The following is a 22,346-nucleotide window of genomic DNA, read 5'->3' as shown; positions in this document are numbered from 1 at the left end:
TATTATTATTATCATTATTATCATTATTATGATTGGTATCTTATCTTTTTTTTTTTGGTTGACATTAGTATTCATACAGTTTGATCTTGTTGACATGAAGCTGTAAGTGCTAAATTTTAGGCCAATAAATGTCAAAAACTAATAATTCCTCACATTTTCTTTCTTTTTCGTTTTTTTTTCTATTTTTATTTTTTCAATTTTTTAATTTTATTTTTTATAAAAGCCCATCCTTTATTTTATTTCCAAATCATTTTTATTGTATTTTTTTCTTTTCTTTTCTTTTCTTTTCTTTCTTTCTTCTTCTTTTTTGTTAACACACAGTTTGGTGACATCAACAAATCTACAACTACATTCATATAAAAAAAATGGCAGAGATATTCTCATGCTTTAAATCAGATTTTTTTTTCTTGTTTTTCTTTTTGTTTCTTTTTTGTTTTTAGTAACTGATAAAATGTTTCAGCTCTTAAAAATTGGGGTTTTGTTAATCGTCACAGCTTTATCAGCTTCAAAACCTGCACTACTGGTCAGCTGAGGTGTTTCTGAATAAAATTATCAAGATAAGGACCTCTGTCTGTAGTAAGCTTTTTATTCAGGCACGGACCTGTACAGCCTCCTTTTTGTCGTTGTTATTAAAGTCGGGGTTTTATTTTGATAAATGGGACCGGAAGTCTTCGAGGCTGTTGCAGCTGGCTTGCTGTTGGCCCCTGCTGCTCGCGACACAACCGCACGCAGCTGCTTTCGTTCTCCAGCGCTCGAGACGCAGAGAGGGGAGCTCGCGCGTTTTGCTCCAGGGATATTACCACTGATGGACTTGATTTGAGACAGAAAGCAGCAGTTTTTCCTCCAAGTCTTCTTCTTTGGGTTTAAGTTAGACTACAAGTGCAGTTCCACGGGTCATAAACTGCTTTCATGGTCCCGGTAGTTTTAACCAGCCCCGGTTTTTAATGTGTTTTATGTGTTTGCGCTCAACAGTGAGGTAGACTTATTCGGGCTTTTTTGACAGAAGTGTCGGCGTGTGATTCATCCCGTGGATGCGGCTGTCGGGGTCGGTGTCTGAGCCCTGCAGGATCAGCCTGTCATAGGGCATGATGATTTTTGTCTTTCTTCATGACTGGATGAGGAGTATTTCTCCGGAGATGCTGCTGCTGCTGCAAATATTGTGGTCGTTACCTCTGACCGGAGCGGCTCCTTCTCAGACTACCGAGCAGCTGGACACGGGAGTGGTAAGTTCTCTTTATTCCTACTTAGAAGAAGGAAAAAGGAGGTTGGAAGTTTTCTCCACCTGCTGTCTCCTGCCTCAGCGTGCCGTGGGACTGGTGGGGCCGGTGGGTGGCGGGTTTCTCCCTCCTCTTTTCGGCTACTCTGTATACGGTCCAGCAGGACAGAGCGAGTGCTGTCCTCTTCTCCAGATACTTGCTCTGAATGTTAACAGCGCGCTGCGGTCCAGTGCACGAGACAGGGGGCGGTTCACGCTGCGTGGGGGGAAATCAAAGTCTCTACATGAACTTTACCTGCTGAGGAGTCTGAGGAATTCATTATGAGGATTCAAAACAATCATTGTGGGGACAAAGTTGCTCAAAGGCTTGCACAGTATGCATGAGGGGATTGAGTTTGGTGATGTGTGGTGTCTTCATTCACAGCCCACTGACCTATCCTGTACTGATAACATCACTAGGATGATTTAACCCATGTTTTTATTTCACTGGCTAATTTATCAGGGGCCTCATGCTTCTGAAAGATGGACTTCATACAATAGCTGTTACAGTATTTACAACTGAGGATCCCACAAGATAGAGCAGTAGTGTTACCAGCTGGTCTGGATTTAATAGTATAAACAGATAGATGTAATCTGATACCAAAGCCCATAGCCAACCATTTGCAGGCTGATTCAGGGGCCACCAACACATCTCTGTTCACCGTAAGCCCCTGAGAATGAACTAATTGCACTCACTCTTTAATTTCACGTGTATAAGAAGTAATGAAAGAATTACACACTCTGTGAAGTAGGTAATGGCTTTACACCATCATTATCATCATCATCACCCATGCACACCTCCTTCATGCACACCACGCTATCAGGTGAAAGCAGCAAGGCACCTGCAGAAGCACAAAGTTGCAAATCAACCAGTTTGTCACCTGGTTGTGTGTGTGTGTGTGTGTGTTCCTGCCTGTTCCTACATACATGAACCCCCACGGCGCTCCTTCTCCAACATGAGGTTATTCATCATTTCCTGACGGGGGATTTTTAAGGTCTTGGCTTGTGAAGGCTGATTATTGTCTCAGTGATTTCACCCTCATTGTAGCGACGTTTTCCACAGTTTCACTCCTCGGGGCGACATCACTTTTTATTACTGCTCATCCCAACTTCTGTCTCGCTCTTATTCAGCACACTTCTGAAAGCTGTGCTCGGGGAATACGTTTTTCGTAATAACTAGAACAGGAGCCCTGAAGTATTTCACTTTCCATTTTGTTTCTTTCTTTTTTCTTTTGGCCTTGAGTTTTCTTCAAGCTCGAGGCGGAGCACCTTTCCTTGTTTGAAACATCACATCTGATTCAAAAGACTTTAAATGTGAGGATACATTAGCAACATTCAGGATCTGTAGGCTTAGAATTTGAGTGATGAAAAAAAGTATCTTAGCTTTTTTTAGCAATTGCATCACCTTATTAATAAGTGTGTAGGAGAAAACAGCGATGACTTCAGAGGCAGCGAGCTTATATTTTCAGTGTTTCTGTCAGTGTGAAGTACCTGGACCTTTAGCTCAGCCGAATGCCAACAGCGCTGACATCAGGACATGCTTTGTTGCACTTCAGCTCCGAATTCATTTTTTCTGGTTATCCAAAAGGTCAGTGTGGCCACACTGACAGGGTTTCATCCACAATGCATACTTCTTTTTGCTGTGAGGCTCAAGCAACAAAATAACCTGAACCTTGGAACAGTCTGTTACAATAAGCACACAGCAGCGTGTTTACCTTGTACTCCAACAGCTCGTCTGGTTTCATTCTCTGTCTGTCCTTGTCTCATTACCAACTACATGTCCCATCATTAATGGACTGAATGGGCACTAATGAGAACAAACTATTACTCTATTGATTATGATTTTAAAAAGACATCAGTAGCTACATAAATTGCAAACTGTGATTCAAAGTTAGTGAGTCACTCTCTCCTAAACTTTTTATTTGTTTGTGTCAAATTGTTGTAATGACTCTGCAGACACGGTGCTACCTCAGATGATAAAAAGAAGTAACAACAGTGTGGTTTTTTTCAGCCCTCATAGCAGAGAGAGAAAAAGGCTCAAGGTGGAAGCCTCCCTGCATTTCCAGATAGAGCTGTACCACACTCACAGCCCAAAGTGGTGCAGCAGCCTCGACACAGCCTGCGGTCTGAGGACCATTATTCTTGTTGTGATGCCTGAGATGCATCGCCCCACACTATGATGGATGCAGACTCCAAAACGTCCACATTTTTTCTCTGCAAATACTCTAACTATACCTCTTAGTGGTGGTCTCACAGTTCATATAATGAAAGCTTTTATACATACCGTGTTGTTAAGGCTCTTTGCCCAGTTTGGTTTTTGTTGTAGATGGTGATTCTCCTCTTTGGCTGTTAAACAGACATCATAGCGACATCCTCCTGAGGTGACAATTCCTGATTATCATTTTAGCACCAAGTATAAACACCTCTCAGCTGGACCTCGCTGTGATTTTAATCTGTGTCTTCACTTTCATGTCAGATTGCAGCAACTGTTTGAGATTCAGTCAGTCATTCTGAGGGATGTAATGTTGTGAGACAGTTTGTGTGGACAATTGATTTGGCGATATATATATATATATATATATATATATATATATATACACATACATATATATAACAATATATGTGTGTGTGTATAAATATGTAAATATAAAACTATAAATTGATATATCTTCAAAAAAAGATGAAAATTTATTTTGTAGTTTTAATACATTTATATACATTATATATGTGTGAGTCTGTATGCATGTTTTAAATTTTGCATTCATTGTATGGTTTGTGTTTCAAAGTTGCAGAAATAATTGGAAAAAAAAAAAAAATTCCCAGTCATATTTTGTCTGCAAGCTTATTCCGTAAAAAAAAAAAAAACGTGAGAAAATCGCAGCGTTAACCTGGAATCAAAAACATATCAAATCGTGAGTTGAGTGTATAGTTACATTCCTAGTCATTCTAAATCTGTCGTGTGCACCACCAAAACAAAGCCCTAGTTGCTAAAATCTTTCTGCAGGTGGGTACACACTACAGGATAATTAGGCTAATTTCATGATACTTGGGTCGCGCTGTTTCACAATATCACAGTTTTGTGATACATTGCAACGTCTAAACAGTTTACTAAGAAAAAAATGAGATATTTACGGTATGTAAATTACACACAATTACTTAGAATTTAAAAGGACAAATCAAGTCAAAACTTTTTGATTGAAAACAACCTTTATATTTTGTTTTTGAATTATTGCAAATGCAGTCAAATGCAGTTACAAACACGTAACCTGAAAACTTGAAGAGTGAATCAAGTTGGTCATATTCTATTTCACTGTTAACCTGGAAAAACTGCCCATCTCCCCAGAATTAAACCATCTTTATGGTTTCATTTGTTTCCAGCCACCCCAACACTGTCATATTGTCACTTTACAACATTAAGGTTGGTCTAATCCTGGGGTTAGAATGACCAGTGGCTCACCTCTTTAATTTTTAGACTGTGAAACAACAGACATGAGTATTAGAACAAGAAGGATAGAACCAAACACATTAGAATAGACAGCATTCAAAAACAATAAATAGATAGAGCTCAATTACAACAATCAATGATCAGATGGTAAAAACCCTCCTAAATCCAGGATCTAAGAATCAGTCCAAGAAATTAAGGACTGTCTTAGACGGCGCTCACACAATGGCACAGAGCTGAAAAAATGATCCATGAACAATCTGTTGTCATGACCTGCCAGGCGAATGGGAAGAGAGACAACTGTGTCGCCTAAGGCAGCAGCCTCGCCACCATAGGGCGTCACGCTGATACAGTACCCAGATCTCAGATCACACAGGATGTTTGATTTTATGCCATATTGGACAGATTTTGAGGGATTGAACACTCTGTAAGACCCTGATGCCTCAGAAGCATCAATACAGTTTATTTCTTTTTAGGTTGATACACTTAACAGGATAGTCTGACACAGGGCGGATGTTTTACGACCTGTCAGTGTCACTGAATCACAGAATAACAGAATGATTTCAGACCTTTAAGCAAAACATTCTATTTTGATCCACATTGTTCCAAATGAGCTCGTTTTTGGCAGCCAGTTCGTTTCATGCCATGAAGAGCTGCTCTGTTCAGGAGCTGCAGCTTTTCAGGGGATCTTGCATCGACACCAGCTGCACCACGCCCACTCGCTTGACCTCTGCCTCATATATGACCTCTTCTGCTTTCTGTTTGACCTGTCAAAATTACTCTCAGCATTTATTTTCAAAGCAAGATCTGTAAATGTTTCTCCTTCTGTATGATTGATAAGATTCTTATCATCTGTTACATCTTTCTGTTGACCAAGTCTTATCGTCTTACTACGGTGGCTGATAGGTGTCAGTGGATTTGCAAAAGCCACAACACAACTGAAGTACAGCCACAACGGCAGTTAAGAGGACAGTTATCCTAACAGACACAGAAAAGTTGTGAAAGTCAGGAAATGATTGTTTTCTTTTATAAGTCAAGCTATGATAAAAATAGCTCTAATGCTAACGTAGATAAAGAAATATAGGTACTATGAAGGATATCCCAAGGTGACACCCCTATGATGCTATATTTATGATAGATGAATATAATTTACTTTTACAACTTTTCTGTGTCTGTTTGGATTTCAAACCTTTTAAATTCTGTTGTGGCCGCACTTATGTTGTCTTGAAGCGTTTCCATTTGAGTTGTGCCTCAGCCTGGGTAATATATAGATTATACTGATTCGTTCTAATTTTTCTTTGTGGACGATTAAAAAAATGAAAATTTCAAAATTTTTCTCCCCCACTATTGCGCACCTTTTATACCACAACAAGCACTGACTCTAATTGTGTGCAGCGTGATTTAACAGTTCACTAATGAAACAACAATCATAAAAATGTTCTTGTGTGTCTTTTTCACCCAGCACTTAGACGGACACACGTTCCTTATGGTCCGTATAAACAGCCTAAAGACTTTAATATAAAGTAGACCGCGTATCAGTAAATGTTCAAACCCCTTTCCTCCTGTGCTCTGTTTTCTATCTGTCACTTTTTAGGAGTTTGATAAAGATCTTTGACTGAAACATTTACAAAGCTGGAACCCTTTTAGGTTCACCTCCAGATTATCAATGATTGACATGTAAAACCTGCTGTTTTTGAAGACAATACTCTGATCATTTTAAGTTTTAGATAGTTTAGAAATGTACATCATTTTTTTTAGAACACCCCCACTCTACCTTTTTGGCGATATGGGCCGATCGTGATTTGTGAACATAGACTGCAGGGAGGGAGACGGGCAATTGACCAGAGCGTTGCGCTGCTTGGACAGACATGACTAAGAAGGTGTTTGACTTTTACCTGGGAAAAGCTGAGTCCCGTCTTTTTCTTTAAATTGAGCTATTCCACCAACTGAACCCTCCATTCAGCATAAATGAACCAAAATGCAAACCAGCATTGAGGTACGCTCTGACAATCAGGGGCGGATCCAAACTTTTAGACTGGGGTGCCCCGACCAGGGCACTGACCAGGGAGTAGGGCTGGGCGATTATGGTAAAAATAAGAATCCTGATTATTTTAAGTGATATTGAAATCACAATTAATATACACAATGATTCATTTATTCAAAAACTTCAGTACTGATTTAAACACAACTTTAAAGAACCAGCGAGTGGCACATACAGTATTACTGATCCACATAAGTCACACACACTCGCTGTGGCTGCACATGGAACACAGAAGAGCTATGAAGCACAGGAACTTACATACATCTACACTGTGTGGCATATTAATTGTTTTACTTCGATTATATTGTTTTTATGATTGTCAGATAGCAAAATTGAAATCACGATTAAAATCCGATTCATTGTCCAGCCCTACCATGGAGGCATGAATTTTGTGTAGCCAAAACTTGAATAAATAACTTTTATTTTTGCTTATTTATTTGTATCAAAATTACAGGAATGACAGGCTCCAGCTTTAAAAAAAAAAAAAAAAACTAGTCTAAAAAAAAGTTTTGTTTTATTTTTCTTTCAAATCATTTAAAAGTAGAATAAAACTGAACAGTGCTATAGAGCACGGAAAACAGTACTGTTAAGCTTTTCCTAGCTGAATTTTTAAATTTAAAATGTATAAAATGTTGCAGCATTCAATGTGAAGGCAAACAAGTCTGCCTCTTTTAAAACTACAAAGTGAAGTTGTTGAAACAGAAGAACAACTGAAACTTCAAATCCAGGAGTGAAATAGAGGTTACTTTGATCAAGCTTTTGATAAAATTAAAACAAAAATGGTTCTGGGTTATATCTGCCATTTATATTTATTGTTTTCTTTAAAAGTTGGGGAAAAAATGTCAATCTAATTTTTTGTGAAAAAAAACAGAGATTTTAGTCTTAGGCTGTATTGCCCAGCCCTAGTTGTGGCTTTTGCATTTGGGTTTTTTGCTCTTGCATTTGTATTGTAGCTTTTGCAAATTGCCTGACACAAATAGAATAATAACAAATTCCAAACTAATTTTCTGACTAACAATATTTCTACTTTCCCTCTGCCTCTTTGTCGAACCAAACTATGTCTTTTCACATCGCTTCTTTCAGAGTTTTGTGGGTTTCTGTTGCAACATTGACCATGAGCCATGCTGCAGTGGGCATTAATGCTGAGGCTTTTCACAGCAGAGGGAACCATAACGTGTACAGACATCCACTCTTTAAAAAAGCTGAAAAGTTCCTCTCTCTCTACCCTCAAGGTCTGTCCTGAACAGCACAATGTGGAAACTTCTTGTGCCCACGAAACCTCAAAGACATGAAAGCGCCTTTTAAGTTTATGGTTTTCATTTCTCTCCAAGCTTGACCACCTCTTACGTAAGCTGGTGGAAGCGTCCTTACATTCCTCCAGCACGTCCAACAAAAGTTTCAGATTACCATTCTTGTTGGGCGCCAAGAAAAAGGTGGGAGACGAGCTCTTTCTGTCATCTTCAAGAGAAGGCATGGCCATCTTTGTAGACTCACCTGAAGCTCCAGTGAAAGGATGTCTGTCTGTTCCCTGTGAAGACGACATGTGTGACTCATTCTGGAGATCAAGGGGAACAAGGAAGCAGGAGTTAAGGCTACAGTTAGACTTTCTGCAATAAAATATAAGCAGAAAAGTGTTGCTGTGCCATATGCTGAACAGCCCTGTCAGGAAGGACAGCTTGTTTGAAGTACGACCCCTCACAGTAGACCTTTGTAAAAGAGAGTAACTCGATAAAGGGACAAGAATGTATTCCAGACTCATATTGTGCAGAGAGGTGATAGGTGTCCCTGTTTTATCATGTAAAACCAGAGATTCCCATGTTTGATCTCTGATAGCTGAGACAATTTCATCAAAATATAGACAAGTTCATCATAAAGATGGAGGAAAGGTGGGTGGGATGGGTTTATTGATGATTTGTTGGCTCCAATGTGCAGCATGGAGCGACAGCAGGCATCGGTCTGTGTCAGGAGAGGGCTGGGACAGATATGATCACGTTTGAACTCATCAATCTTTCTCCATGGTGGGTAATGTGTGTGCGTGCGTGGTTTAGGATTTTTACTCTACTGTCTCCGTGCTGCCCCTTCACACCCCAGCACCATCTTCACTCTGTGTTTGTTCGAGGTTTTAGATCTCACATACGGTGTGTGTCTTCATAAGTAGCTGGATGTTACACTTAAGCACACTTCAGAGGCATTTGTTTTGTATCTTTGCTGCGATCCTGTTTGATTTATGCCTGCACGGCACAGATTTGCAGTTTCAGCACTTGAGGGAACTGAATCATAACAAGTAAAACGTAATACGCTTTATGTTCTCTGCTCCCCGTATTATGCTCCTCATGAGGAGTATTTCCTCCACTGAAACAGAGCAGCAGAGCTTCCCAGAGGAACCATTCACCTGAACATTCAGAGCCTCTCTTTTTGAAAAGCGAGCAGGAGCCAGATTAGCAGCTGATAAATTACCCTGAATCACCGTATCCAGCCACCAGTGGGCTTATTTTCATTAAAGAAACAAGACCAATGATCCCTAACCCTTAAGAATTTCTGTGTGTGCATGCCGATGAGCATCTGCATGGAAGGACAACCTCACACTGCAAGTCTATTTCTCACTCTCATTTTCCTGTTTAATTTCTACAATGACACCACCATCTGGCTTCAGTTCCTCTGGAGCGGTAGGCGCCCCCCATCTGCTGCCGTACCTCTGCCACTCACTCTCTGCCTGCAAGAAATCAAAATGATGAGTGCTTATTAGCTGTTGAAATTGCATCGGGAAGAAAGGGCAAAGCAACAAACAAATTATTATTGGGAATATGAGGGAAGAAACTGGTTTAACCCTGTCAGTGCCAGTGTGTCCTCTTCAATATTTCTCCTGTGATTGGAAACAAACTGATCCATCCATTTTACTGACAGTCGTCACAGTAGCTCTCTGTGTACCATTTGAATTGGCTGGAGGGGTTTTCCTGGAAGTTCCCCGACATATCACATCCTGCACCTGCCTCGCTGTCATGGTGTAATTAGGTAATTGGCCAATTTTTGGCAGTCGTGCATGTGGCTAACACTTCGGCCAAATGGGCCGTTCCATAGCGGTACGTTATGACTCATGATATCCTTTGTGTAAAGACTGGATGTGCACATGGGCCCTGGTGTGCAGGTATAATCATACTCATCCCATAGTGGTGCTGCGATGTGGTACTTCTTGTTCCAACGTGCTCAGTTTGGCTAATCCTGCTCCTGGTTTGGCCGTGAAATCTGACCTCAACACAGCCACTGGTAAGTGGTGTAAAGAAATAACAAATCTCATTGCTGGTTATTTTATTTTGATATTTGGTTTGAAGAAGCATCACTGTAAGTGAAATTGTTCTCAAAACTCAGTTCACTGCTCCTCACGGTCAGAGTCATTGCGTTAGCTCACTTTTTCCTCTTCAGTCTCACCAGCTTCTTCTCAAATTTCATGTTCCAGCGTCATTGCTCCTCTGCAATGGCAAACTTAGCCATTTGGGGGACCCTGCATCTACCAGTCTAATGTATCTCATATCTGATCCTGTTAATGCTTCATTCTTAATACATGCCAGTATGAAATATAGTAAAAATAAATGTTATTTATTGGAATGTGGGCTCACATAATTCAAACCCCCCCCTGCATAAGTCAGTCAAGGCACCCCATTCTAAAGAGTCAGGACACGCCCCTGCTTATCAGATCGTACCTTGATGCAGGTATGTTATGTTTTGTTTTATTATGTTACTTTGTTTTGAATGATGGATTTAAGCTGAACAGAGGGTGCAGTTGATGGAATAGAGGGAGTAGAAGTGAAAGACAGAACTTAGCTTTCCCCCAGGTAAACACCAACAACTTCTCAAACATTTATGGCCGTGTAATTAAAGTTAATGTGGACCACCCATCATCCTGTCTCCCTCCTCGATGGATATTGACAAATGGATGAGCGCCAACATTTATGTCATGAAGAAATGTCAGTGGTTAGACCTGAAGGGGGTGTAGTAATAATGATGTTGAACTATAAGATGCTGTAATTCCCATTGTAGGCTTCAAAATCTCTGAGACTGCTATGTCAGTCTGAAACCCATTGGAACTTGGAAGCCAAGACCAAGGCTGAGACCAAAGATTGTCAAGGCCGTGACAAGAACAAGACCACGTAAAAGTGGTGTCACGACCAAGATCGGTCCTGAGAACTGCAAGCCTTGTCTCTTTTCTTCTTCTTTTGGGGTTACTGTTTGTTGAAAACCAGCTTATTAATGTGTTATCACCAATGACTGGGGCGGAAGTGTGAGGCAGAACTTTGTCAGCAAAAACAACAACAACAACAACCCATTAATACTAGGGGTGCACGATAACTATCGTACCGATAGTTATCGAGCCTATAACGGGAAATTATGACGTCATTCCTATTGGTCCAATATCACGGCGGCTAGCCCCGATAACATGTATATCTTTGTCCCGCTCTCACTATAAGACATGAAGTGCAGTGAGTGATGCGTTCAAGAGGCGTTGGCAAAAAAAAGAAATTACAATGCTTCCTGACTGGGAAATTTAAGAGTTCCCCCTCATGTCGGAAAAGACTCATTAACTTGTTCATATTGTTGTAGTTACAGACTTGAATTTGCATCCACAGTGTTTTTTCTCATGTTACACATAAAAAATGCAAATATGAATTTAAAAAGACCAAAAGAAGGACTAGCAAACTTGGGAACCGTGATTTTCCGTCACACCCTAAATGCATCACAACACAGCACAGCATGTTGACGCTTCAAAACAGAAAACATGGAGTCGACTGTGTTGGACTTTAAAGTTTCTGAAGAAGACATTTATTCCAGGAAAGTTTCATGAGGAGGAAAAGAGAGCAGCTTCAATACTTTAAACCTAATCAGTCAGCTGAAACGTAACCGTCGCTTCGATGGAGTTTTGAAAGCACGAGGACACCCGGGATGCTAAAGACAATAATAACGTAAAGCCGACCGCAACAAATCCACTGGGACTTACACACTTTTGAAAAATCCAATAAATTTGCCGGACATGACCCACAGGCTAAGGTAATTTAATTTTTAATTTGTTTAGAATACAGTGTCAGGTCAGAACATATGCCACCTTTATAGGCACGAACAAAACACTGAATGAGAATCACCATCTCCAGCTCACATACTCTCACACAGAGTGAGATCTTACTCACGCCTCCGCCCCTCCCTCCTGCTGCTCTCTGACTCTGACCCGCTCACAGCCGTCATGATGCCTCCATACTGACGATCAACAACACAAACATCTGCACTGAACACAGAACTAACATCAGAGCTGTTACAGTATGAACACCTGAGTCCGTACGTGTAGGTGAGGGAGGTGCGTTGTTATGATGAAGCGACATGTTTTTTAAAGGTAGTATAGTATAGTATAGTATCGTATATGGTATAAAGGTGTTTCCATTGCATATTTTGTGATAAACTTCTCTGAAAAATCACCTCATGAAAGCATAAAAACTTTTTATCCAAATTTGAGAGGTTTTGCGAAATGTTGGTGTCTCTGTAATTGTTTTTTTTTTACGACATTTAAGTTGCAGAAAAAAATAAGTGAACCTCATTTACTGTAGTGAAAAGATATTCATTTGAATCAAACCAGAAGCCAGAGTCCTTTAAGATAGATAGATAGGTAGATAGGCAGACAGACAGACAGACAAACAGACAGGAACTTAATTAATCCCTCGGGAAGGTTACCCCAGGAAGTTCAGATTCCAGCAGCAGTTGCACCAAAGAATAGAACCAGCACACAAGTAGAAAAAAAACATATAGGATACAAACTCAAGTTATATACAAGCACTATACTGTACACAGTAGCTGCAGTTATAATAGTACTTTGGTTTTGTTTATAGAATTCACGTCATGATCTTAGATTAATATATAAATGTTTGAGAGCGTGTGTTATCGGTTATCGTATCGGTATCGGCCTGTAGAAGCTGAAAGTTATCGGTTATCATATAGGTTCAAGAAAAAAGTTATTGTGCATCCCTAATTAATACTAATAAAATTTACCGGACGCACATACATAAGTAAATGAAAATTCACTTGCATGTCTCAAATTTAGTAATAATGATGTTGAACTATCAGACGCTGTGATTCCTATGGCCAGCAGCGTGCCTGGGCATTTGTAGGCTTCAAAATCTCTGAGACTGCTATGTCAATCTGAAACCCATTGGGACTCGGAAGCCAAGACCAAGGCTGAGACCAAAGATTGTCAAGGCCGTGACAAGAACAAGACCACGTAAAAGTGGTGTCACGACCAAGATCGGTCCTGAGAACTGTAAGCCTGGCTTCCGGTTCCGGTTTTGGATGGAGTAGTCGCACGAGAGATCGCTCCGGTTATCAATAACTTTTAAAACCACCCTGCCCTTCATTTTTGTAAGTACGGCTCGCTATCTACCCTCTGTCTACTGAGTAAGAGCTATTCTTCTCGACTCTGTCCCCATTTTGGCTGCCATGGCTTCTAAAAGCACCAAACACAAGAAGGAAGAGGTTAGCTTGACGCTAGATGCTATCACCGCGGTGCTGGAGGACCACCGCCAATCCCTCTCGGCCGAGTTTAAGGCCTCCTTTACAACTTTGGACTCTAAGCTTGACCAAATACGGCTAACTGTAGAGGATCATGGCCAGCGTCTCTCATCCCTGGAACTCGCGGCGGACGACGTCAGTCAGCGGGTTCAGGACCTCGAGTCCATCTGCACGGCACTTCAAGAAGATAACACCAAGCTAAAGGCTAAAGTTACTGACTTGGAGAGCCGGAGCCGGCGCCAAAACGTGCGGATACTTGGAATACCCGAATCGACTGAAAGCGGGCGCCCTACGGAGTTCTTCTCTAACCTTTTGTGTGAGGTGTTCGGAAGTGAGATCCTGCCATCCCCCCCGGAGATCGACAGGGCCCACCGCTCGTTAGCCCCCAAGCCGGCCCAGGGTGAGCGCCCACGGCCGGTCATCCTCCGCCTGCACCGTTACCAAACTAAGGAGCTCCTCATCAGGGAAGCACGACGCAGGGGGAAATTGGAGTTCCAGGGCCACTCGATCCGCATCCTGGAGGATTACAGCCCGGAGGTTCTGAACCAGAGAGCGGAATATAAGGATGTAATGGCGACACTTTACAAGCGGGGACTCAAGCCGGCGCTGCTCTTCCCTGCGCGGCTCCGGCTCACGCTACCCGACGGAGGGAGAAAGTGGATCAGCTCGGTGGTGGATGCACGCAAGTATATTGACTCTCTCCCCAAGTCTCCCACATCCTAGAGGGACACTTTAGAACCACAATACGCGCCCACGCACCGACATACATGACTGTTGAAGGGCACTTTGTTTTACAAATGCGTTCATTTTGATACCGGAGTTGTTGGTAAACTTGTTGATACAGGAAGATGTTTTGTACAGGGGGTGTTTTGAAGAGCTTGCTGTTTGTTTTTGTAACAGCTGTCTTGGGTGGGCGGGATGGGGGGATCGCCACTGCCAGTGATGTTCGGGTTCCCAGTTTGATTTTGCCTTTTTGCCTGTTTTTGCTTGCCTGCACTATTCCTTTGCAGTCCATGTTTGAAACTGTTATGTTCTTGTTGGTTCATATTCCAAAACCTCTTTTTTTTAGTTTCACATTATGAATGAACGTCTAAAGTTTTTGAGTTGGAATGTTAAGGGCCTAAACCATCCAATTAAACGGAAAAAGATTTTTGCACATATTAGACACCTGAAGTCAGAAATAGTTTTTTTGCAGGAGACCCACATCCGTGATTCAGATAATGTCCGTTTATTGTCAGGGTGGCGTGGGCAACATTTCCATTCCTCTTTTCAAGCCAAAGCCAGGGGGGTTTCGATCTTGATTGGTCAGGGTGTTTCTTTTGAACCACACAGTGTGATTCCTGACAAGTTTGGAAGATATGTGATGGTCTGTGGTAAATTGTATAACTCCTTGGTGGCACTTGTGAATGTCTATGCTCCCAACTTGGATAATGTAGCTTTCTTTGAACACCTGTTCTCAACTCTGCCAGACCTTAATATATACCGTCTCATACTTGGGGGTGATTTTAATTGCTGGCTTGACCCAACTTTGGACAGGTCATCAACCAATATCTGCACAATCAGTAAATCTGCTTCCTTTATTAAAACCTTTCTCTCTGGTTATGGCATTCAGGATGTATGGCGCACCTTGCACCCTAATGATAGGGAATATTCTTTTTTCTCATCAGTTCACCATACATACACCAGAATTGACTATTTCTTCATTGATGACCAGCTCCTCCCACTGGTTACTACCTGTGCATACCAAAGCATTGTCATTTCTGACCACGCACCCTTGGTTTTGGAAATATCTTTTCCTGACCTCCCACAAAAGAAAAGGCAATGGCGATTTAACTCAACTTTACTTTCAGATGACAACTTCGTTAAATTCATGGAGAGGGAGATTAACTTTTTCTTTACTACCAACATTACCCCTGATGTGTCCAATCTTATTGTCTGGGATGCTTTTAAAGCTTACATTAGAGGGCAAATAATATCATATACAGTTCGACTCAAAAGGGAGGCTGGAAAGGAGCGGGAAGATCTTTCCCACCAAATTAGAGAGATCGATAAACGTTTTGCACAAACCAAGGATCCAAAGTTACATAAAAAACGATTAGAACTTAAGACCAGATTCGATCTACTGACCACTTACTCTGCTGAATACTCACTTTTAAAGCAAAAGACCTTGTTTTATGTTCATGGGGACAAATCTGACAAGTTAATGGCAAACCTTCTCAAGGGCTCCAATGCCAGACAAAGCATTTCTAACATTCAACTGTCAAACGGTCACATTACCTCTGATCATATAGAAATCAACAAAGCTTTTAGGGATTTCTATCAACAACTTTATTCCTCAGAATCCCAAGCTGATAGCAAAGAAATTTCAGATTTTTTGAACAGCCTTAACATTTTGAAACTTTCGTCTAATTCCATGCAGAAATTGGAAGAGCCCATCTCTCAGCATGAAATTAGCTTGGCTATCTCCTCCATGCAATCTGGTAAATGCCCCGGACCTGACGGTCTTCCCACAGAATTTTTTAAGAAATTCTCTTCACTTTTATCTCCTTATTTACATCTGGTTTTCTCTGAGTCTTGTAAGCTTGGCGTACTCCCCAGTTCCTTCTCTGAAGCCTGTATCACCTTAATAGCTAAAACAGGGAAAGATCCAACTCATTGTGCCTCTTACAGGCCTATCTCCCTTTTAAATACAGATGCTAAAATACTAGCTAAAATCCTAGCACGTAGAATGGAAACCCCTCTTCCCTCAATAATATCTGTAGACCAAACCGGATTTATAAAAAACAGGCACGCCTATTTTAACATTCGTCGGCTTTTGGATGTGGTGTACTCCCCCTCTGATGAAGTTCCTGAATGTGTGGTCTCTCTCGACGCTGAGAAGGCGTTCGATCGCGTTGAGTGGGGATATCTCTTCGCTGTCCTGGACTCATTTGGGTTTGGACCCAAGTTTATTAATTGGATCAGATTACTATATTCTAATCCCTCAGCCTCTGTCCGTACCAATTCGCAGATGTCAGAGTCATTCAGTTTACACCGTGGCACTCGTCAGGGATGCCCCCTCAGCCCCATCCTTTTTGATTTAGCAATTGAACCCCTCGCTATTGCTTTACGTGAATGTGGGAACTTTTCAGGGATTGTTAGAGCCGGACAGGAACACAAGACTGCGATTTATGCTGATGACCTTTTACTTTTTGTGTCAAATCCGACCACTTCTCTACCCCCGGTTTTATCCCTGCTCAACCGGTTTGGTCAACTTTCAGGATATAAATTAAACCTCGACAAGAGTGAGATTTTTCCAATTAACAGTAAATTACAAACAACTACTCTCACCAGTTTTCCTTTTACAATTAAGAGTTACAAATTTTCATATTTGGGGATCACAATTACTCGTAATTTTAAACACCTATTTAAAGAAAATTTGGGGGCAATGCTTAACCAGGTAAAACAAGCACTGACTAAGTGGTCACCTCTGTCAACTTCTCTTGTTGGGCGCATCAATTCAATCAAAATGATGATTCTACCCAAATTTTTGTATCTTTTTCAGGCTCTCCCGCTCTTTATTCCTAAGTCCTTTTTTAACCAACTTGACTCTCTTATATCCTCCTACATCTGGCGTGGTAAACGCCCCCGACTCAACAAAGCCCATCTTCAAAAAAACAAAACAGATGGTGGCTTGGCGCTCCCCAACTTTTGTTATTATTATTGGGCTGCAAATATGAGATGCTTGGCATTCTGGTCTTACTTCCATGGCAGGCCAGACCCTCCAGACTGGGTGACCATGGAATCACATTCAGACAACAACGTTTCCACCCTTTCACTTCTTGGTTCCAAACTGCCGCTCCTAACACCCGACTCTATTAGGAATCCCGTGGTCAGACATTCAATAAGAATTTGGGTTCAATTTAGGAAACATTTTGACCTGACTTCTCTCTCCTCAGCCCTCTAATTCCAAATCACTCATTTTTGCCCTCTATCTTTGACCCTACATTCAAAGTTTGGCACCAAAAGGGGATTGTTCGCTTTAAAGACCTTTTCATTGACAACAACTTGGCTTCATTCGACAAATTAAGTGGAAAATTTGACCTCCCTAAATCACATTTTTACAGATACTTACAAGTTCGACATTTTATTCTTTCTCAATCTCCTAACCTACTTCGACTACCTGAAGAAAACTTCCTTGACACTGTCCTATCTTCTAACCCTTTTAGGAAAAAACTTATTTCGATTCTCTATGATAAGATGCAGGATTTGAAGCTCACTTCCACCAATAAACTGAAGGACGCTTGGGAGGAAGATCTAAATTTATCTTTGTCGGTGGATACTTGGTCTTCAATCCTTAAATTAGTAAATTCAACCTCTCTTTGTGCCGGCCATTGCCTTATTCAATTTAAAGTTGTACATAGAACTCATCTCTCCAAGGCCAGACTGTCGCGTATCTATCCAGACGTTAGCCCTCTTTGTGATAGATGCCACTACACTGAGGCATCCCTCATTCATATGTTCTGGCTCTGCCCCCTTATTAATAAATACTGGACAGAAGTTTTTAACACACTGTCTCAGATTTTCAACATCAACCTGGAGGCTGACCCCCTGGCTGCTTTATTTGGCTTTATTGATTCAGGTCTCCATCTACCCGCTCACAGACGTCACTCAATATCCTTTGCTTTACTTCTTGCTCGACGGGCTATCCTACTGAAGTGGAGGGACCCTGGCCCACCCACTCATTCACAGTGGATGGCGGATGTGATGTCCTGCCTTAAGCTAGAAAGAATCAGGTGTGTTCTTAAACTCTCAACAAGAAGCTTTGATGATATGTGGGACCCTTTTTTAAACGCATTTCATTCCATTTGATGCAATTTTTGTGATTGCGCACTTATTAATTTTTCTTTCCCTTTTCTAACCCTGCTTAATGTAATCTGCAGTTCTCCATTTATCTACTCAGGTATGCTTGACAGACTTATGTCAATGTTTTTCTATTAGGCTCACTGGCAGTGGTGGTGGGGGGGTGGGTGGGGTGTGTGTGTGTTTGTTTGTTTGTTTTTGTTTTGTTTTTCTTCTTTGTTATACAGTAAAATGCACGATTTAAGTATTTCTGTGCTACCTCTCTCTCTAATACTTTTGGACTGTGCAATTATTTTGTTCTGTGAAAATTTCAATAAAAAGATTTTGATTTAGAGAACTGTAAGCCTTGTCTCTTTTCTTCTTCTTTCCGGGTTACTGTTTGTTGAAAACCAGCTTATTCATGTGTTATCACCAATGACTGGGCGGAAGTGTGAGGCAGAACTTTGTCAGCAAAAAAACAACAACAACAACCCATTAATACTAATAAAATTTACTGGACGCACATACATAAGTAAATGAAAATTCACTTGCATGTCTCAAATTTTAAGGGTAAAATCCATTTAGGGTCAATCTGGAGCCCTGAAAAACATGAGTAAATGATCAAATTAGGCATCCTGATGCTACTTTAATGAAGAGATTTTTATATATAAAAGATAAATGGGGACAAAATATAAAGAAGACATTTTGGAATGGCCTTGTATGGGGCTCAGGGGCTCCTGTTTTGTGGCCTGCCTGTGCTCCTCTGTAATAGTCAACCTTATTGATGCTTTCACGGATAATGTTAAAACACATTTTTTTCATATCTGACTTTCCTATAACATCCTTTGTGGAAAACACTGATGCACTCTCACTTCTGATGAAACTTCCTGTTTTAAAAAGTCCCGTTGATGCTTTGCAGGAAACCTGTCACACATCCATACTTAAAACCACGAGGAGACTTGAGAGGAACACAACAGCATGTCATGTCCTTGTGATGAGAAACTAAGTCAGATATGCAAGAAAAGAAGAAAGGAAAAGGTTTTTCTTTGATAGAAATGAGTCCTTTCAGGATTTTTTTTCTTTTTGCAGCGATTGCAACTACAAAATCAATTAGTCGTGGCTCCTCTCCTTAAGTCTGATTCGATTTACAGTCCCTGTGGGTTTTTTGGCATGGTAAGAAACTGCAAGGTTGCGGGAAAGAAGATTTAAATGGGCCTCATGATACTCATTATATGTTCAGTAATTAGGTTGAAAATTAAAGTGCACTGGTGTTCTTAAGAGAACCATAACAATGACTCAAAGAGCAAAAGCTTAGCTCCAAACATGCTCATTGAAGAATTTTCTTCACTTCTCTGCTGTTTGAATCCAAACTCATTTTCTTCAAGGACCATTAATCCTCCATCCTTCACCCAACAATGGTTCAGGAACTCAGGGTGGAAAATGTTCATTTGAATAATTCAGTTTTTGTTCTGAATGGTATAATTGGGAAATCATTTCCAAGCCCTGTTTCTCGTAGAGCAGGTCTGACTGCCAACAGCGCCGCAGACCTCATTAGCAGGCCTTACATGTTGGCTGGGAATTTGTGTACATTCCTCCTGCCTTATATTCGGTCCCCTCGCCGTCTCCTTCTCTCTCCTTTTGTTCAGCTCTTCAAGTAGCTTTTCTCTCAGTATTATGCTACTTTCACCCAGAGGTCAGTGCATAACAAGATGTTAAAAAGAGCAGGACGGTAAAATGGAATTGTGGGTAAATATGACCTCGGTTTAGAGAATATCTGATGCCCCATTTCCCAGTAAAACAGACGGGATCCAATCATCTGAGTCCTGTGGCTTTGACATTAAGGTATCCTTTGTATTCACATTAATGCCAGTGAACTTGTGGTTGTGGATTTTGTCTAATTTTAGGGTGAGGTTTTGGTTGGCTCATGGATGTCATGAGTTTCATTTTGGTATGTTCAGAACTTATTGCAAATAAATGAAAAGCAAACATAAATGTGCCAGTTTGGACTTTTATTCCTCTCTAGAGCAGAAAAGTGGGGCTCCAGTCCAGAGTTTGTTTGACCTTTTCTTTCACCTCTCTTTCTGTGTGGCATTTGAACATCAGATGACAAGATGTCTGCGCTGACTTCCCCCTTCATCCACACTGGTGTTACAGTGCAGCTTCTATTTGAAAGATAAACCTTAAAGTTTGTTCTATGGCAGTCATTTGTTTCCCAAATCTAGACACTGAAACTTTAAATTGCTAACATGCCCCTGAAACCAGTTTTTAAGCTGAAAAACAGATTTTTTTTTATGCAATCTAACTTGATCATCAGCTAACACTACAGAAAAGGAATGCTACAGGTGGTTGGCAGTGGGTGTGTGCTGCCTCTGGCACTGAGCCAAGGAGGAGCCAAGTTTGAATTTGTGTTTACAAACAAGAAACAAAATTTTGTTTATTAAAAATGGCGGATGCACATCCAACATGAGTGCAGAAGCGCTGCAGAGTACAATGGTTTGACAACCAATGAGCGGGAGTTAACCACCAAAAAACACATTTTTTAACTTAAAATCATCACTTTGATGGATAGTAAAGTGCTCCCAGGTTTGTGAAATAGCAGTGAGTGGACAGAAGAAATCAGCAAGTGGACAGATTTTTTGAGGAGAAATCAAGTGTGTACCCAGAGAGGAATTTAAACACACATCTGTCACTTGAAGCTTATGACTGCATTATCTGTGGACTCTCACCAGACTGTGACAAACCAGGACGTAAACATGTGTCAATAAATCAGAAACTCACCAGGACCAAAAAGAGCACACAGACTGCTGAGTCTGAGACACGGTTCATAATAAAGGAACCAGAAAACTACATCCAGAGAACTGCACCAGATCAGTATATTAATGTTTGAGTATTTCAGGGTTAATAGACTGGTTCATCATTTCAATCAATCAATCAATCTTTATTTGTATAGCGCCAAATCATAACAAACGTTATCTCAACACTCTTTACAAAAACATTAACAGGTCTAATATTAACAGGTTAATGTTCATAAAACTTTATTAGCAGAAACCCAACATCAAGACAAGATAAGGAGTCTGATCTTATCTTAATCCACCATGAGTACAGGACTTTGCAGGATTTAGCAAGTTACAATGGAGAGAAACAACTTCCCCTTAACAGGCAGAAACCTCGGACAGAACCAGACTCATGTTAGACAGACATCTGAGGAGACTGATGGGGTTAGAGAGAGACAGATAGAGGAGAGAGAAACCACTGGTCCACATCAGCAGACCATTCTTGTCAATAATCCAAAGCTGTAGCAGCTGAAGTCTGACAGGAGCAAAGCAGCAGACCTTCCAGACACCAATCCCCAGGAACCTTTGAAACAAACTCAGAGCCTCCCAGAGAGGTGTATGGTCAGTAACTATAACAGGACACTAAGACTAGGAGTTAGACAGACAGAGAAGGAAACAGGAGCCCTGTGTGTCAGTTTCCCCCTACAGTCTAAACCTATAGCGGCATGACTAAGAGCTGGTTCAGGCCTGATCCAGCTCTAACTGTAAGCTTTATCAAAAAGGAAAGTTTTAAGTCTACTCTTAAAGGTTGAGACCGTGTCTGCTCCCCAGACCTCAACCGGTAAGTTATTCCAATGTGGAAGAAGAGGAGCCTGATAACTAAAGGCTCGACCTCCCATACTACTTTTAGAGACCCAAGGTACAACGAGCAGACCTGATGTTGAGAACGCAGTGACCTAGATGGATAATACAGAACAATTAGGTCTTTAAGATAGGATGGCCGATGCCATTAAGCGCTTTGTAAGTCAGAAGAAGAATTTTAAACTCTATCCTAGATTTTGTAGGTAACCAGTGTAGACACTAACACTGGAGAGATGTGCTCTCTCCTCCCAGTCCAAGTCAGTACCCGAGCGGCAGCTCTAAACCAGCTGAAAAGTCCTAATAGGCTGATTAGGACAGCCAGATATCTCATAAACTCTGTTTCTGTTCATCAGAATTTATAGCTTCACTTATTATTTCCTTCCTATATTGAGTCCATGTTTGGTCATAACCTCAGCCCCCCAGTCAGTTCTGTATCAGCAGTTAATGTTGTTTGTGGTCAAACCTGGTTAACTGAGGTTGGATAAAGACGACACATTTAATTACACACCCGCAGATGTCGCTGGTGTTTTAGCGTAAAGTGTGACCCCCGTTAACTGGTGACTCTCGGCTGTAAATAACTGATACCTTCAGCTGAGAGTCACCAGTTTG

General features: G+C 41.0%; 1 protein-coding gene across 1 annotated transcript in view; it reads left to right on the top strand.

The window, feature by feature from the left end:
* Positions 1-740: 740 nt before the first annotated feature.
* LOC141805861 (matrix metalloproteinase-17-like) overlaps positions 741-22,346 on the top strand; it is a 182,392-nt gene continuing 160,786 nt past the window's right edge. Inside the window, exon 1 of the mRNA XM_074691070.1 lies at positions 741-1,223. Coding sequence (XP_074547171.1) covers positions 1,086-1,223 — 138 coding nt within the window. The 5' untranslated portion in view covers positions 741-1,085. The remainder of the gene's footprint in view (positions 1,224-22,346) is intronic.

This window comes from Halichoeres trimaculatus, unplaced genomic scaffold (genome assembly GCF_033239565.1).
Source record: "Halichoeres trimaculatus isolate MK-OKI-2021-1 unplaced genomic scaffold, fHalTri1.1 fHalTri1_scaffold_16, whole genome shotgun sequence".
Taxonomy (NCBI): Eukaryota; Metazoa; Chordata; class Actinopteri; order Labriformes; family Labridae; genus Halichoeres; species Halichoeres trimaculatus.
This window is presented reverse-complemented; position numbering and strand designations above follow the sequence as displayed.